General features: G+C 40.6%; 1 protein-coding gene across 1 annotated transcript in view; it reads left to right on the top strand.

Annotated features, from left to right (window-relative positions):
- slc12a3 (solute carrier family 12 member 3) overlaps window positions 1–17,897 on the top strand; it is a 62,553-nt gene extending 44,656 nt beyond the window's left edge. Inside the window, 9 exon segments of the mRNA XM_043707535.1 lie at window positions 1,169–1,251; window positions 3,670–3,768; window positions 10,578–10,601; window positions 10,604–10,685; window positions 13,217–13,303; window positions 13,428–13,436; window positions 13,438–13,561; window positions 14,664–14,731; window positions 15,677–17,897. Of these exon segments, the coding sequence (XP_043563470.1) occupies window positions 1,169–1,251; window positions 3,670–3,768; window positions 10,578–10,601; window positions 10,604–10,685; window positions 13,217–13,303; window positions 13,428–13,436; window positions 13,438–13,561; window positions 14,664–14,731; window positions 15,677–15,818 (718 nt within the window). The 3' untranslated portion in view covers window positions 15,819–17,897.
- Window positions 17,898–19,138: the final 1,241 nt, after the last annotated feature.

Raw genomic sequence — 19,138 nt, 5'->3', positions numbered from 1 at the left:
CAAGTCAATGCAAGTTGTGTCAAACTGCTAATGAAAAGTCAAGCTTCCATGTTTGTGCATTTAACTGCATATGTACAGATATCAGTTTAATCCATTCCTTCCTGAGAGTATTGACACCACTACTGCCACAGGACGTTGTGTTCTCTTTGTTTAAATTAACTCCTGATTCCCACTCCAAACCATCATGTAAAATTGTTGATATATATTAAAAGGAATCATATTACATGTTTAATAGGTTGTAGGTCTTGGGCGGATGGAGCCCAATGTGCTCATGATTGGATTTAAAAGGAACTGGCAATCTGATCAGCATTATCTAGTGAGTATCCAATTACTATATCAATTATTGTGCAAAAAGCAAATCATTTTAAAAGGAGAGGTAATGTGAGATTTTAAATAATGTGGATGATGAGAGCTTGTCTCAAGATGTGTTCTAGATATTTTAGTGTTTTTGTGAGTTTAGTCACATTCTGGTATGTAGGATGTTATATTTTTGGTTTTCCAGGCTAGATTACAGATTGCGTCACGAACTGAAAATTAGATCTTTGCTAACCACTTATTGTAGGAGGATGTAGGTATAACATCGAATGCTAAATTGTGGTAAATGCTTGCTGGAGAGTATGAGACATACACATCACTGTCTCCTGTCACTTAACACAACTATCAGCAGGACAAAACTAACATCACCATTTTTAAGACAGTATCTGCTCATGTAGGTGGGAGGTGGAGAGAAGTGAGGACCTGGCAGCTCTCCACCCTTCCGCGTCTGGTCTCCCCTGGCAACCCCGCACATGGTTGTTGCGTCCGTACCTCCGAGCTAGGAAACCTGGGTTTAAGTCTCACCTGCTCCAGAGGTGTGTTATAGTGTCGCTGAATAGTTGATTTACAAACAAAAAAGCTGGATTCTTCTTCAGTAGCCTCTGTACAGGGAAAGGTGGAAACTGATGATTGTGGTTTATAGATTTTCAATAAAATCCTTAACTCTCTGGAAGCTATTTTGTGCCGAGATCAACATGTGAAAAATCAATCTGTTTAACAAGAGATACAATGAAATGTCTCTGCTTAAAGGTTCTGCACCACCAATAGTTAACAAAGTGATAGGATTCTCTGTTGCTCTTGGTAATTTGAATTAATTCTGGTGCAATAGTTAACATCTGTATTTGAATTATAGTGACTCTTTTGACTTGAATTATGGCATATGTGTGATGAGAATGAAGCAGGGCTTCGATATTTTGAGAATGATGCAAGCACACGGTGAGTATGGGACAGACATTTTAACTCCAATAATATACTCTGGACCCAAAAGCTAGTACCTGTGGGTTGTGATGCTGTCAATTTCATTAATTTTTCAGCAATAAACACTGTGTGATGAAGCATAAGAAATTGGATCAGAAGTAAATCATATGGCCTTGAGCTTGCTTCACCATTCTGTAAAATAATGTTTAAGCATCAGCCTGAGTCAACTTTCCCATTTGATCCATATATCCCACCCAAACTGATATTAATCTCAGCCTTGAATGTACTCTGTGGTTGAGCATCTACAAGCTCTGTGGGAGAGAGAATTCCAAATATTCACAACTTTCTGTGAGCAGAAATATATCCTCATCTCCATGCTAAATAATTAATTGCTTAACCTGGTACCCAGGAGCTGTAACCTGTCAACATCTAACCTCCGGAGCCTTCTGGTCATTTTGAATGTCTCAGTGAGATCACCCCCCATTTTTACTCAATTGCACAAATGATAGGGTTATTTTATTCAGTTGCCTCACAAGGCAACTCTTTCATCCCAGGCATAATGCCACCCCCTCGAAGGCCGGTATGTCTTCCTATCAGCATGGAAACTCAAACTGCACGTGGAAGTATGATCTCATCAAAGACCAGCATCACATTTTATCTATCTGCCTTTGTCTCCCCTTCCTGTATCTTTGTTAGTCTTAGATCACGGGTGTTCACTTTCTTGCTCCTTTTGGTCTGTGTTATCATCTGTTCTACCTCTCCACTCCATATTTCTCCCTTTTATCATTCTATTCCTCTAGGACCTCTCCCAGTTCCCTCCATTCAGTCTCTGACTGACTGCCAGGTGCTTTCTTTATTTGCCATGTGAATTTTTGATTCTCCTCTTCTGCCTCTGGCTTGATCCTTCCTCTCCTCTGTTCCATCAATCCTAATTCCAATCCATTTTTAAATTTCTGATTGCATTCTTCATTCAATATTCCAACTGTTTTATGATAACCTTCAACAGTCACTGTCACTGCAGGGCTCCTGTATTTGAGAGTTTCTTTAATTGTGCATGAAGGACCATTTCCCTACTCATGCCCACTATTTGTTGATTATCTTTTATTTACATTATTGAATTTATAGTTTTTTTAAAAAGAGACTAATAATGGATGGAATGAAAATGGAATTTGAAGCCTTGAATGATCACATATCATAATGTTTCTCAATACTGCTAAGGGTTGATGCTTCTCTGAATTTTTCTGTTGGAGGCTGAAAATATATTATCTTTATTATTTCATTCTTGTATGTTCGCTGCTATTAAAATCAAGGCTTAATGTGCTATCTTTAGGCTCTGAAATATCTTTCATAGATTGCAATGTTATCGTTAGATCACCTTGCTTTCTTTCCTTATAGAATCTACAGATACACACATGTTAGTACTGCCAGATTTTACTTCCCTGTTCCTTCTTTCCTCTAACCTTGGTGGATCTGTCCTACACTGTACGCATTGGCCCTTCTTTCCTCCAAGTTTATGAATAAAAACACTTGGCTGTGGTGATGGTGCAGAAAGTGGCAGAAAACTAGAATAATTGGCCCTCGAGACCAAGGCTTGGGACATTGGGCTACATCAAGGCACAATAGCCGAAATCTCGAGGAGTTGGGGGTTCCACTGCACTCAGGTCAGGAGCTAGGATTCTGTCCTTGCCCCTGCTGGAGAGACACTGACCCCCTTTCTGGGTGAGAGAGGCCACAGACTTGATTGGTGAATTAGTGGCCAATGAAGGGCCCCGACCTGCCAGTGGGTACACGCATTTGCCTCTCGACATGTGAAACAAGGGAGGGATGTCCAACTGAGGAACCAGGGCATCCTGCCTGTTGTTGTGGGGTTGAGGTGCCTCCATTTGCTACATTTGAAGGGGAAGGGGTGGAAATGGCCATGACCTTGCCTGTGATCCTCTGACCTCTCTCTGCCCATAACCTCCACTCCACAAGACCAGAAAGTAGAAGATTTATCTCCGTGCATTAAAGCCTTGGCCTCTAGCAGAAACCATTAGGACCTAGAGGCTGCCCCCCTCTGGGGCTGGACTGGACCTGAAACCTGTTCAGGTAGGTGCCTGATCTCTTTGGATCATCAGTCCTCCCAGAGCAAAGCAACTCTCATCAGCTTCCCAAACCAGTGCCAATATTACATTTCACCCATTTGGTTTGTGACCTTACATTCCCCCAGATCAGGATGTCTGGCACAATCTCAGCTATTTGCATAATATCATCCCTTCAAGAGAGGAATGGAGAAACGTGCATTGAAACAATATTACTGAAGCCATCTGCAATGGGAAGTTATGACCAGATACTGGCAGTTCACTGCGGAATATTTAAGATTGTACTGAATGATGGTTCTGCCGCTTGTCTATGCTGATCAGTTTTAAAGAAAAGCCATCATTATTTTTGCTTTAGTGGACTCCAGTACAGTCGTTGTTGCTCAGCAGACCAGTACCATTTTCCAGTTGGAGCAAGGCAAAAAGACCATTGACGTCTATCGGCTCTTTGACGGAGGTAACATTCTGAATTGTTCACGAGTAACAGCTAGAAGGAGGAGCTGCAGATTTTCCTTTGTCACCCTTTGTAACTACACTAGTTAAAACGTAATGAGATAAATTGTTTATTCCAGTTGGAAAAGTCATAAACTACAGTACATTAACTACAGCCAACTCCTCTTCTCATTGACAGAAGTGAGCGTCCACTCTGGGATTATATTTTTTATTCATGAGACGTAGGTGTTGCTGGCTTGGCCAGCATTTATTGCCCATTCCTGATTGCCCTTGAGAATGTATTGGTGAGTGCTGCCTTTATCTGCTGTGGCCCACGGGGACAGGTACACCCACAGTGCTGTTAGGAAGTGACTTCCAGAATTATTTCCCACCTAGGACACTACCCTGAGGAACTCTTGCAGACATGTCCTGGAGCTGAGTTGACTGGCCTCCAACAACTACAACCATCTTCCCATGTGCCAGGTATAACTCCAGTCAGTGGAGAGATTTCCCTGGTTCCCAATGGCTCCCATTGATGCCCTTGATTACCACCACTCAGTCAATGCAGCCCTGCTATCAAGAGCTGTCACTGTCACCTCCCCTCTGGAATTCAGCTCTTTCATCCATGTTTGAACCAAGGCTGTAATGAGGTCAGGAGCTGAGTGGCCCTGGCAGAACCCAAACTGGACATCACTGAGCAGGTTACTGTTCAGCAAGTGCTGCTTGATAGCACTGTTGATGTCACCTTCCAACACTTCATTGATCAAGAGTTGACTAAAGGCAGAAGTTTCTCCTACATTTTGTGTACAGGACATACCTGGGCAATGTTCCATATTGTTGAGTAGATGCTAGTGTTGTAACTGTACTGGAACAGCTTGGCTAGGGGAGCAGCAAGTTCTGGAGCACAAGTCTTCAGTGCAATAGCAGGAATGTTGTCAGGGCCCGTAACCTTTGCACTATCCAGTGCCTCCAACTGTTTCTTGATATTACATGGAGTGAATTGAATTAGCTGAAGACTGAGGTGGATCATCCTCTAAGCACTTCTGGCTGAGGATTGCTGCGAACGCTTCAGCCTGGTCTTTTGTCTGATGTGTGCCTGGTTTCATTTCCTTTAGCAAATGATACAGCTGAATGGTTGGCTAGGCCATTTCAGAGGGGAATTAAGAGAAAATCCCATTGCTGTGTGCCTGGGGTCAGGTCAGCTGAGGATGACATTTCCTTCTCTGAAGAACATTGGTGAATCAGGTTTTTACAGCAATTGGCAATGGTTTTATGATTAGTATTAGACCCGTTTTAATTCCAGATTTATTGATTGTATTCCGGTTACAAATTATCTGTGGTGGGATTTAAGCCTGTGTCCCCACAGCATTAGCCCTGGGCCCTAAATTTCTATTCCTATGATTTTATAAAGGTAAGGTGTCACTTGGCCTTACATATCTCTCTTCAGAAGAATATCCCATCTTCTTAGCTGTCGTGGTTTTTGTTCGGCAGCAGATCTTGCTGCAAGGAGAAACATTTGAGGTCATGCTGTTTCTCTTGTGTCCAGGCCCCTTATTCTCTGCTCCTTCTCTTCCATGTCCCCCTTTCAAGATTCGTCAAGCAGTTCCCAAAACAATTGCAGAAAGGTCCTGGTAAATGAAATGTCCATTGTTGTCATCTGGTTTACATACAAACGTGTGTAATAACATAACATCTCTGAACAAGTTGATTAGAAAATATCTACAGCATGAGTGGCTAATATCAGCAGCTGTACTGATAGAATGCAGTATTGAATTGTGTGTACTGTGATGATGCTGCTCCTTTAACAAGATTATGTTGTCCTTGGTTTTTTTTTCAAGACGGGTTGTAAAAGGCAGAGGTTCCGATTTGTCTGGGAGTTGGAACTTACTAATGGCGAACAGGTTTTGTTTAAAACAGTGGTACAATGAAAGGGGAGTGGCCTATTCTACCAGTTCAGAGATTTTTCTAGTTTAGTTTGGTTTGGTTTTAGCAAGCAGTCTGTTCGAAGCTGCTGGGGTAAAAAGGTTCCCTGATTCAACTAATGTTTATATGTGTGTGTTGCTCTCTCGTGCTCGCTCTCTCTCGCGCTCGCTCGCTCTCTCTCTCGCGCTCGCTCGCTCTCTTCGCTCTCTCTCTCGCGCTCTCTCTCTCTCTCGCGCGCTCTCTCTCGCGTGCACTCTTACATTTCTCACATCTCTCATGTAAGAACCCGTGTTTAAATTTACCTTTTGCCAAGGGATGTGTTTATGGAATTTTGCAGGAAATCTGAACAGCTCTTTAAGTTGCGGAGGATATTGTGTCGGTCAGGTTTTCAAATATTTGTTATTCTAAGTTCTATTTTCTTTTGTTTGTGTTTAATTCGGTGGTGTGTAAATAAATTCTGTTTTATATGAAACCCAAGTGGTTTGACTAGCTGCATCCACCTTACATCTGCCTAAAACAACTACATAAGTTAGGGTCTGGGCGATCATCTTAATACATTTTGAGGGGGTCTGGCCTGGTCTATAACAGCACACTATAGCTGATCTCACCCTGACTATTAAACAATGCAGAAGGTACAAATTTTATTTTAATTTCCTCATGCAATATTGTTAATTTGATAGGAAAATATTCCATTAATTATTTCTAGCACTCTGTAAACAGTAACATTGATTTTGGTCACTTGTTCATTAATATTTTCTGCACATTCCACCATGTGTGCACGTTTATAGTAAATTCATATTTGAGGCAAAGGTTTGTTATCCGTACTTGCAACGCAGAAAAACAACAGAGTCTAGAAGACTTTCTCCTGCCTGGTATGTGCATGTTATTCAATATCACTATTTTGTAGATGGGTGCAACTGAATTCTATTTTATCAGTAACCTTGCAGAGTAGAAAGATCAACTGATTTCAAGCAATTTAGTGAAACTCAAAAAAAAAAACAGAGGTCTTCACACTCAGTTGGAGCCCTCGGGTGTCTCTTTGCAATGGGCGAGAGGACAAAGATTGAGTGTCCCACTTGTATCTGCTTTCTTGATCAGCAAGTCTGAATACACTGCTGCTTCTCACTCCAGTATCTCGTACACAACAAATTTTACCATGAGACTTCAAATAACCCTTGAAATTGTAAATAAGTCGACAAAATTAAACTCAGTAGAAAAGACTCTTGACAATTATATGTAGTGTAAAACAGGTCACGGATTCACTCTGAGTCCATTATGCACTCCTGTCTTGGCAATTCTGCAAAGCCTGATCACAGTGTATTCCAGACCCTGTTAACTCACTGTGTGAAAATGTTTTCCTCCCATCACCTTACTGTTTCTTTCAGTGATTATTCGTTCTCTATCCTTTCACATGGGATATTTCTCCAAGGTGGCAGTGGGGTTTGCCTCTTCAGCCAGAGCATGTCTGCAATGTTTTTAAAAAATTTATTTTTTCCCTTTTCATGTTTTTTTTTCTCCTCCTTTGTTCTTGCCTCCTGCTCTTGGGCGACATTGGTGATATCCTGACCTCAGTATGGACTCTGACTCCAGCTTCAATGCCAATGCCTGGTATGGAATGGGTTGGAAGGACTGTTATTCTGAACTTCTTCTTGCTTTATTTTTCAAATTTCTATCTATGATCTCTCATGCTGGAGTTTTGATTTACTTTATTTCTCTAATTTTCTTTTGAAAAATTTGCACTTAAGAATCTGTATCTGGGTAGCTTTGTATCTAAGGTGACTTGTAAACATTTCACTGTACTCATGTGAGCTAATTCTAAATTCTCCCTATCTACTCTATGCAGATCCCTCATGATTTTGAATATCTCTAGCAAACCTCCTCTCCTTTCTTTCTTATAAGGAAAACAGTTATAATTTCTCCATCCTAACCTCATAACTGAAATTCCTGCTTTTTGGAGCTAATTTTGTGCATGTTTTCCACACATCCTCTTAATGCTTTCATGTCCTTGCTAAAGTGCCTCACCCAATAAAATGGACGATAGTGAGTCAGCGTTCTGCTTTGCACCACTCTCGGTTTTTACTTTGTCACATGTATTTTGATGAGGCCTAAGATTATCAAGCATCAGATACGTCAATGGCAGCATGTCAGCAGAATTGTCCTTGCTTCAGGGCCTGATGAAAATATTAGCTGCTATTTAGGTGCTGTTTTAAACTCGAGAATTTTGAGAAGGGTAACAGTATTAACATTTGTAGGCCTAAACCTCCAAAGTGGCCCTGCTCTTCCCTCCCCAATGCAGAGAAAACTTGCAATTGGCTCCAAAATGGTTCCAGCATCTCACTTTACCATTTTTCAACCCAAAGTACTCTGATAGTTACTGCCAGAAGGAACTGTTATAAATGACCTTTGGGTGACTATCTGGATTTCTGGGGTGGGGCTGGGCGCACACCATTAAAAAAAAAATTGTGCCCATGAATGTCTGAAGTTTGGAAGATGCAACAGCAGTCACAGAAACTGACCTGAAGGACTGGCTTTTAAAAAGCCTCCGGAGCTGTCAAGCAGACACATCAGATCTGTATAAAAGCTGGCTTTTCAGCTCTCAATTTCCAGCTACTTAATGATGAGAAGTCCCCCTCCCCCCGACCTCCTCCATTCTCAGGCCATGCTGTTTGGCACAGTGTACACCATCTGCTTGCTAGGGCTTTCCAAATACTACTGCTGAGTGCAGTTTGAGTGCAGCCAGCATTATCGCCTGGACACAAGTGGGTTAAAAGTGAGAGATAGCGATACATCAGCTGACGGGACACACAGATACATCAAAAGGCATAGAATGATAGGCAAGAACAACAGAGGAGAGGACAGACAGTGAATTTGTGTTTTAATAAGTTTAATTGTTTTTGAGTAAGTTTCGCTCTTATCATAAATATTCCATCAGTTTTAGTGAGAAACAACATTACAACAAATTTCCACCTACGATATGGCTTGTTTACTCCAAATTAGATAGCTGCACATTTAATCTGCCATTAACTGTTCTTAATTGGAAATTGTACCTACAACTTGAAGAAGAGGAGTAGGTGAAAGGTCAGCATTATGACAGACATTCTCCTGATTGTGTTCCTTGCTGTTTGCTGCTACTGGTGATCAGAAGGCAGCCATGACTCAGTGGTTGCATTGTCATAGGTTCACTGGTTCAAGTACCACTCTAGACACTATTACACAGTACTGCAGGATGACTGTGACTGCAAAGCTTTCAGCTGAAATGGTAAATCATTGCTTTCTAAGGTGACCGTAAAAAAATGCTGCAAAACTCTTTCAAATAAGAACAGGAGACTTATTCCTGGTATTCTGGCTAATATTTAATCCTCAAACCTGTCACCAAGTCATTGCTATATGTGAGAGCTCACTATCACAATTTGACTGCAATTATTCCAACATTACAATAGTGATAACAATTCATAAAATAATTCATTGACCCTGTACTGTGCTGTGGGATATTCTAAGAATCACTGACTTGTACAATACAGAAGACACCCTTTGGGAGTCTGCACCAAATAAAACTTCTCCAAATCTACATTCGTCCCACTGACCAGCATTTGGCCCATAGTCTCGAATATTATGACATTTCTAGTTGATCTGAGTACTGGTAACCCCCAGGTTGAAACAAATTTCATTCCCAAGTTGATTTCTATGCAAGTCGGAACACAGTGCAAGATAAAATAAAGCAACCATTTGTAAATACAGGAAATGTTTTCATGTGGAATATTAAAATTTATACCCCTGTTTAAGGGCGCTTGTAAGTTGGACATTTGTAAATCCCAAATCTTGAAGATTGAGAGGTTTCCTGCCTCAACTACTCTCCAGGTTTCCCACCACCCTCCGGGTTAAAACATTTTTCCTCAAACCCCCTCTCAACCTTCTGACTTTCACCTGATAATTTCCCCCTTTTGTTAATGATCCTTGAACGAAGGGGAACAGCTGCTTTTTGTTCACCCTGTCCATGCCCCTCATAATGTTATGCCCCCAAAACATTCCCCCTCAGCCTTCTCTGGGCTAAAGAACACAACCCGAGTTTATCCAGCCTCTCTTCATATCTAAGCTGGTCCAGCCCAGGCAACATCCTAGTGAATGATCTCTGTATCCTCTCCAGTGCAACTGCATCCTTCTGAGAGTGTGGTGACCAGAACTGCACACAGTACTCCAGCTGTGGCCTAGGCAAACGTCTCTGCTGCTCCTCAAACATAACCTCTCTGTTCTTGCATGACAAGGTCATGAAAGTTCTTTTGTGGATTGAGTAACTGAATTTTCATGAAGTATTGCATAATTGTCTCACTGAATTAGAGTTATGTTTAAGTCTGTCTCTGTGTTGTTCCCACTATCTCCCATTGAGAAAGTTAGGTCAGTGTAGTATGGGCTGAAAATGTGTTGCTGGAAAAGCGCTGCAGGTCAGGCAGCATCCAGGGAACAGGAGAATCGACGTTTCGGGCATAAGCCCTCCATTTCTGAGTCGGTTGTGTTTGATCTCTCCAGTCTTCTCTTTTCTTGTATAAATCTACTCTATTTAATTAATTACGTCTTCCTTCTGTCTGTCTGCCTCCAGTTCTATGTCATTCGTTGACTATGGGCAGGAGGTAGGTGAATACCTGTTCCTCACTTAGACATTTCAGAGTCACTTTCAATGGTACTCTGAACTGGCCCCCTCAGAAGTGAGAGAGAAATCTGATCTTCCTTCCTGTTGTTTAGAGGTACAGCACAGTGAATATTGTCATTGAAACAGCATGGGCGCAGTGAGAAGCAGATAGGAAAGGAAGGGAGAGAGACTGATGCAGCTGCGACAATATTCCAGGACTGATCAGAATTGGAATCCAACATGCCAACTGCTATTGCACTAATCTGTTTTTGTTTTCAACACTGTAGGCCTTACTCTCTCAATCCCATATTTCTCACTCGCAAGAGGTGGCGCAGTTGCAAGGTTCGTGTATTTGTGGGAGGTCAGATTAATCGTATGGATAAGGAGAGGAAGGAATAAGTACACTTGAATCAGGCGGGGACTTTCATGTGTCTGTTATCAAGCATCCCATTGTGATAGTTCTGATTTGTATCATTATTGTGCAGTCTCTTTTTCACAAGGTTAATGGCTCAATTTTATGGTGATCAATGATTGAATCATGGATATGGGTGTCATTGACAAGACCAGCATTTGTTATCCATGCCTAATTAACCCTGGAGATGCACTTGTAACAGTTGATTGGCTTGCTAGTCAATTTCAGATGGCAGTTAAGAGTTAGGCACATTGCTGTTGATTTGGGCATACAAATAGACGACATTGACATGGCATGCTAGCTCAGTGGTTAGCACTGCTGCCTCACAGCGCAAAGGATCTGGGTTCAACTCCAGCCTCAGCGACTGTCTGTGTGCAGCCTGCACATTTCCCCTGTGTCTGTGTGGGTTTCCTCCAAGTGCTCCACTTTCTTCTGTCAGTCCAAAGATGTGCAGGTTGGGGGAATGACCATGCTAAATTGCCACAGTGTCCAGGGATGTGCAGGCTTGGGGGATTAGCCATGGGAAATGCAGGATTATATGGATAGAGTAAGGAGGTGGGTCTGGGTGGGATGGTCTTTGGAGGGGCAAAGGGCTGAATGGCCTGCTTTAACACTGTAGGGATTCTATGAATTGCAAATTTCCTTCCCTAACGTCATTGGTGAACCAGATGGCTTATTAGTTTGAAGGTCATCACTTTTGGTAATAGTTATGCGTTGTATATTTTTAAAAGTTCATTGAGTTAAGTTGTCTCCACCTGCCATGTTGGAATTTGAAGTCAATTCTCTGGATTGTTTGTCCATAACATAACCATAATGTGACCATGCCCATGTTGTACCAGACTCTGATGTTCCAGACTGCAGTGGTAAACAGTTCTTCTGCCTCTGCTGATAATGCTTCATGGACACCTCGTTTTAGGCTCCTATATCTATCCATCTGTCCCATGTTGTATGGACGGTCTCCTTACTGCGAAGAGGAGAACTTCTAAATCTCTAGTGAGCCCAAATAATGTGAATTACGCTCCTTAGTGATGATGCATGTGAAAAATATATCCTTTTAGCTTTCCAAGCCTCTACCCCCTTTACCCCCATGTAAATGAAACAGTCATCTAATGGCATGTCACCCAATTGTATTACAAAAAAAAATAAATTAAACCCAAAACAATTACACTAGCAGGTATCTGAAAGAATACATTCTGAATAAAATTGCTATCTTAGTGTCGTCATCACTTTATTTTTGCACACATCATAATGCAGGTGTGTTTATGCTTTAGGTTTACAAGATGCAATACGAGATTGACAGAGTTGACATAGAAAGGATGTTTCCTCATGTTAGGAAATCTAGAACAAGAGGTTGTACTTTTGGGAAAAGGGGTAACAGACCAAAAATACAGATGAGAAAAAAATTACTTCTCTCAAAGGATTGTGAACATGTGGAATTCCCTACTCCAGAGTTAGATGCTGGGACATTGAGGGAATTTAAGGATAGACATTTTAATTAGTAATAGGTTGAAGGGTTGTAAAGAACGACAGGAACGTGGAGTTGAGTTTGAGATGAGATCAGCTAGATTGTATTAAATGGCAGAGCAAGCTCAAGGAGCTGACTTGCCTGATTCTAGTTCTATATTCTTATGTTCTAGCTATATTGAGGTAACTGCTTATAATTGACCACTGGAGACTGAGTACAAGTTTACTATTGTTTTATTTGAGCAATGCATCACTCCAGTTAGACTACAATAAGACTCTAAAGAATACTGAAAAATTGAATACTTTTATACCTAATGCATCTCATTATCCAAATTCTAATCTTGCTTTTTATAAATATAAGAAACAGATGTCCATTCTGAGTCACAGGTTAAATTTCAACAACACCGTCTTCACCTACTTGGGGAATAAGAAATCTTATGTTGTTATTATCCCCATTCCCTATCTGTGTCTGCCTTACCCTGTCTCTAAATCGCTACTGACTCCAGGGCCTGTCTCCAATTGTGGTTGTTAGCAGTAACTTCCATTTGTCCTGTAGATTCCAGCTAACACTAATCTCTAGGATACGTAAGGTTCATTCTGTACAAGTCCATTAATTGAAGTCTGTTCTTCAATCTATCCGTCTAAAGGTTTATGTAAATTTGTGCACTTCAAATCATACATTTGCTGTAATTGTATTGAGGGGTTTCCTACCAGTGAATAATCTTAGGCTCTACTATCTTCCAGTAATTTTCAGAAAGAAAGTTCTTGCTATTTCTCACAAATACCTAGCGAGCAACAAAAAACAGTAATCAGAAATTAGAAGGAGCCAATCAGTACAAATTAATTTTTCACAATAAATAGCATGAATGTTTAGTTTTATACTCCACCTGTGAGGAAGACAGACTAGTGCTGGCAAGTAAACTGACTCAACTTTTGTTTCCCTGATGTCACACCCAACTCAGGTCTCATTGTCAATATTAAAGAGAAAACTTGATGAATTTAACTTCAGCAGATGAAGATACTGAATTAATAATTGTCTCTGTGTTTTAGGATGATTACTCTCTTAAACAAATTCCGCCTTGGTTTCCATGAGGTACATATCCTGCCAGATATCAACACGAGCCCACGTCCTGAACAGTAAGGAACACTGCAGTACAAACGCGATAGCTTTATAAGACTCTGCAACATAAAATGCTAGTGATTCTAGTTTTACGTCTTTTATTTCATAAGCCATTCTTTCAACCCCCTTCCTTTGTTGCAGCTTAGAGATTTGAAGATCTGATTGCTCCCTACAGACTGAATGATGGCTTCAAGGATGAAGCTATTGTTAAGGAGCTCAGGAAAGATTGTTCTTGGAAGATCTTAGATGAAGAGATTAAGAAGAACCAGACAAAAGCGTGTAAAGATCTGGTTGGAGATTTCATTGTGAACTAGAATGGCTTGAGGGCCAGTTTGATAGTAACTAGACTGATAATAGTGCGTAAACCTAAATTCAGCCTCCTTATTGTACTATTGTGTATGACCCATGTTTTTCTATTTTGCTTTATCTATGCATCCTGTATGTTCATGGTTAAAAATCGCATAACACCAGGTTACAGTCCAACAGGTTTATTTGGAAGCACTAGCTTTCATAGCACTGCTCCTTCAGTTGGTTGTGGGGTATTAGATCGTAAGACACAGAATTTATAGCAAAAGTTTACAGTGTGATGCATCTGAAATGATATATTGAAAAAGACTTCAATTGTTTAAGTTTCTCATCTTTTAGGGAAGGACTGAGACCAACATGGTCATTCTATGTAAATCCCAGAACGTTTTTAAAGTTACATTCTCAAGTGAACTTTAACAATAGGTGCCATGTTGATCCAGACAAGGCATTGAAGGTGTAAGGTTAAAGTCTGTCTATCTCTGTCCCAATGTTCAGACTGATTTTGTTTCTTAAAAAAATGGGATTTACAGAATCGTACATGGATTCATGCAGTTTTTGAGCAAAATTAAATGAAATTCTGCAATTATGAATCCACCCTACAGTGTTGCATCACACTGTAAACGTTTGCTATAAATTCTGTGTCTTACGATCTTATACTCCACAACCACCTGATGAAGGAGCAGCGCTCCAAAAGCTAGTGCTTTCAAATAAACCTGTTGGACTATAACCTGATGCTGTGTGATTTTTAACTTTGGACACCCCAGTCCAACACTGATACCTCCAAATCATGCATGTTCATGGATCTGGATTATATGTTAAATTGTTGCTGTATAATTAAAATACGTGAAAATTTAGATTAGGTTAGATTCTCCCTAGTGTGGAAACGGGCCCTTCGGCCCAACCAGTCCACACTGACCCTCCGAAGAGTAACCCACCCAGACTTCGTTCCCTCTGACTAATGCACCTAACACTAAGGGCAATTTAGCATGGCCAATTCACCAGACCTGCACATCTTTGGATGTTGTTAAATTGTTGAGTGAGAATTTGATAATGTTAATGTGTTGCCTGCAGTCACTCAGACAAGTGCAACTGAACGAGATCTTGTTGGATTGCTTCCGTGATGCTGCGCTTGTAGTTGTGTAAGTATAAATTGTGTGTAATCTCCAGCTCAGATCATTGTTATCCTTGCCCCTGGATATTGCAATGCTCCAGTCATCAGATTTGTGTACCAAACACTTACATTTACAAAAATTGTAGAAATGAGCTAGGTATTTAGTGAAATGAATGAATTTTATTTCAAAATGCATGCCTAATTTATTTTCATAATGTATAGCTACAAGATAGATGCCAGTTATTTAAAAGTATCTGATTAACTATCTGAAAAATTTAATTGATGTTATAACTCTCATTCTCAAATAATAATGAACATTATAGATTCATAGTTATATATCTTAAAATCTCAAGAAAGTACATTAACATTTTATCAAGCTATGGTACCCAAAAATAGAAATTCAATAATTCAGGTTATGACAGCATATTTGTACATGTCTCTTTTGAACTATTTATATATACACATTTAAAAGGTTATTGAAAAGTTGACTTTAACTAGATTTAATTTTCAGTTGGTCAATAAAACAAACAGTGACAAAGTGGCACTGTCTGTTCCTATTTTATACTTCTCTTGGTATTTCCCAAATTGTGGTTATAATTGTTTAAATTTTTATTTCAATTGCCTGCGTTATGTGCATCCGGATATCTTACCCAAAGAGGCTTAACAAAAGCTTGTTTAAGAGATATCTACCACTCTCCCTCAATAGCCCATGGGAATCTTTCTTATCACAGAAGATTGCTTCCCTTTCTTGTCATACACCTGCAAATTTAAGTATGTTAAATTTAAAATAGTGCTTCAAAATGTTTTTTAAAATGAAGGAATTAATGACAATAGTGAGATTGTGTATTTAAGATACATCAAGGATATTAGTTTTGTCTTGATGCCCTGGAATTCTCAAAAGGAACATATTTATTATTTGACATTGGTGGGTTTCTGTTGAGTGAAATGTGATAAAGTGGTTCTATCTTTTCAGTACAATGCCTGTCGCAAGAAAGGATACATGCTCGAGCACACTGTACCTGGCATGGCTGGAGACCCTTTCTCAGGACCTGCATCCTCCTGTCCTCCTAATCCGAGGAAACCAGGAAAACGTCTTGACGTTCTACTGTCAGTAACACTGGTTCAAGGACTGATCATGCGTTCACATTAACACATATTTGGACTAAGTATTTGCACCAACAATTAACACAGCAAAATCATGAGCATTTAGGAAATTTATCTGTAAAGCTGTATCAAGTCTTGTACGTCTGTAAGTTTTTAGGACTTGAAAGCACAAAATGGGTGACTTGGAATTAAAAGAGCAGCGTGAAAAGTTATTGTGAAAGAAGAACATGGTTTCATAAATTGGAGAGTTTCCTCAAGTGTAAAACCTTACCTGATGTGACTAGTGACCAAGGACATAACCCATTGTCCTTTTCATTCTGGTTGACCACATCTTCCTCCTGAACAACTCTCCATTGTCATCGAGCTGGGTAGGTCTCCTTTGATCTTATTCTATCCTTACCTATCTGTCAATGTCTTTTCATCCCCAGTCATTCCTTCTCATTCTCCCCAAAGATCTATTCTTGGCTCCCACCTGTTTCCCATCCACGTGCAATCTCTCTGTGACATTGTCCAAGACTATAGTGTTAACTTCCACATACGTCGGCACCCAGCTCCACCACCACTCCCCCTACCACCTCTGTTGATTCTACTTCTGTTGCTAAATTATCAAACTGCTAATCTGACATCCAGTATTGGCTAAGCAGAAATTTTCTTCAATGAAATATTGGCAAGTACGAAGCTGCTGTTTTCGATTCCCACTCCGTACTCCATTTCCTAGCTACCAATTCCAAACCTATCTCTAGAAATGTCTGAGATGAGCTCTGTCTGCTCATGCCCTTTGCATCATATTTGAGTTAAAGTTGAATTTTTGACCTCATATTCATGCCATTACGAAGACTGCTTATTGACATCTATGTGATATCATTAGACTTTGCCCCTGTTCCGCCTACTTGCTGCTGAGCCCATGACCTTTGCCTTTGTTACCTCAAGACTTGCCTATTCCAATACACTCCTGGATGAAGTCCCATATTCTACACCTCATAAGCTCAAGGTCATCCATCTGATGTCAGTGTCTTAACTTGCAGCGAGTACCTTTCACTATCACCCCTGTGGTCTCTGACATACCTAATTCTCAATTTTGTTTCCAAATTCCTCTATGACTTTGTTAATCCCCATCTCCTGCTGCTGTGCAACACTAATGTCTGTACTAATTTAGTTCTGATTTCCTGAGAATCTCCATCAATGTCGTGCCCTGGCTTGCTTAAATTCTGAGCAGTGGCATTCTGTCCTTACACTTCATCTCTACCTTACTCCCTAGCTATAAAACCAAGCCCAACCTTTTGTTCCCCTGACTTAATATAACCTTATATTGCTTGGTTTCATTCTTGTTTGATAATGCTCCTGTGAAGTGCCTTGGGATGTTTTAATATGTTAAAGATGCTACATAAATCTAAGTTGTTGTAATACATATCTTCTCACCGAAGAAATAATTTTAATGCAGAAAGGAAAGGCCAACCTATCAATATTCATCGTCTATATTATGTAATGCACCATGCAACTAAAACAGTCACATTGTTCACATCAAAGCCCATTGTAAAACATTGGATATTTTGAATATATTATGCTGTCAAGAATGTTTATCATCAGTCACAGTGAAAGAAACAAGAAAAAGCAGTTGCCAGAGGAATCGCTTCAGCATCACCTCCCTACAATCAGTCAGTTCTGCCAAGTATTTTAATGGTATCATTATTTTTAAACCAAGGTTGAGGATATTGCCTGTTAATAACCTATCCATCTAATAAGTGCTAATACTGTCCTGTGGAACTCTGGCTTCTCCAAATCTCTCTGGCTCCAATTGTTTAAACAATTTCTATGATAACAACAGTCCTCCGTGACATGTCATGTTGTCAAGTGTGGTGCAGCAGGAGCGATTGGGTTCAGTTACATGCAGTGATTTCCTATACTGTCAGTTCCTAAGCTTGTCAAAAGGCACAATTTGTAACAGGAAGACAGAATTAAAGCAGATAGTTCTTGAAAGAGGATTCCTAGAACTGAGATTTGTCAGCAGTTCACTGGTTTTGTGATCTACATAAATATTTTGGAGGAAAACATAGCTGGTCTAATTAGTAAGTTTGTGGACAGTACAAAGATTGGGGTTGTGGATAGTGAGGAGGATTGTCAGAGGATACAGCAGGATATAGATCAGTTGGAGGTATGGGCAGAAAAATGGCAGGTGGGACTTAATCTGGACAAATGCTAGATGATGCATTTTCGAAGGTCAAGTCCAGGTGGAATTTATACTGTGAATGGCAGAACCCTTAGGAGTATTAATATGCAGAGGGGTCTGAGTGTTCAGGTCCACAGATCAGAAGAAAGCAGCACAGGTAGATAAGGTAGTAAATTAGGCCAATGGCATGCTCGCCTTCATTGGAAGAGGCATTCAGTAAAAGGTTAGGCAACTTATGCTGCTGTTTTATAAACCTTTAGTTTAGATTAGTTTAGATTAGATTAGATTAGATTAGATTACTTACAGTGTGGAAACAGGCCCTTCGGCCCAACAAGTCTACACCGCCCCGCCAAAGCGCAACCCACCCATACCCCTACATTTACCCTTTACCTAACACTACGGGCAATTTAGCATGGCCAATTCACCTGACCTGCACATCTTTGGACTGTGGGAGGAAACCGGAGCACCCGGAGGAAACCCACGCAGACACAGGGAGAACGTGCAAACTCCATACAGTCAGTCGCCTGAGGCGGGAATTGAACCCGGGTCTCTGGCGCTGTGAGGCAGCAGTGCTAACCACTGTGCGACCGTGCCGCCCATAGTTAGGCCACACATGGAAATTTGTGTACAGTTCTGGTCACCACACTATCAGTAGAATGTGAATACTTTAGAGAGAGTATAGAAAAGGTTTATCAGAATGTTGCCTGGTGTGGGGGAGTTCAGTTATAGAGTCATACAGATGTACAGCACGGAAACAGACTTTTTGGTCCAACTCGTCCGCACTGACCAGATATCCTAAATTAATCTATTCCCATTTGCCAGCATTTGGCTCATATCCCTCTAAACCCTTCCTATTCATACACCCATCCAGATGTGTTTTAAATGCTGTAATTGTACCAGCTTTCACCACTTCCTCTGTCAGCTTTTTACGTACCACCCTTTGCATGAAAACATTGCCTGTTAGGCCCCTTTTATATTTTTCCCCTCTCACCCTAAACCTATGCCCTCTCGTTCTGAATTCCCCCACCCCGGGAAGAGACTTTGTCTATTTATCATACCCATGCCCCTCATGATTTTATAAACCTTGATAAGTCACCCTTCAGCCTCCGACGCTCCAGGAAAACAGCTCCAGCCTATTAAGCCTCTCCCTACAGCTCAAATGCT

Source organism: Chiloscyllium plagiosum, chromosome 17, assembly GCF_004010195.1.
Source record: "Chiloscyllium plagiosum isolate BGI_BamShark_2017 chromosome 17, ASM401019v2, whole genome shotgun sequence".
Classification (NCBI taxonomy): Eukaryota; Metazoa; Chordata; class Chondrichthyes; order Orectolobiformes; family Hemiscylliidae; genus Chiloscyllium; species Chiloscyllium plagiosum.
Note: the sequence above shows the minus strand (reverse complement) of the source record. Positions and strands in the feature narration are given on the sequence as shown.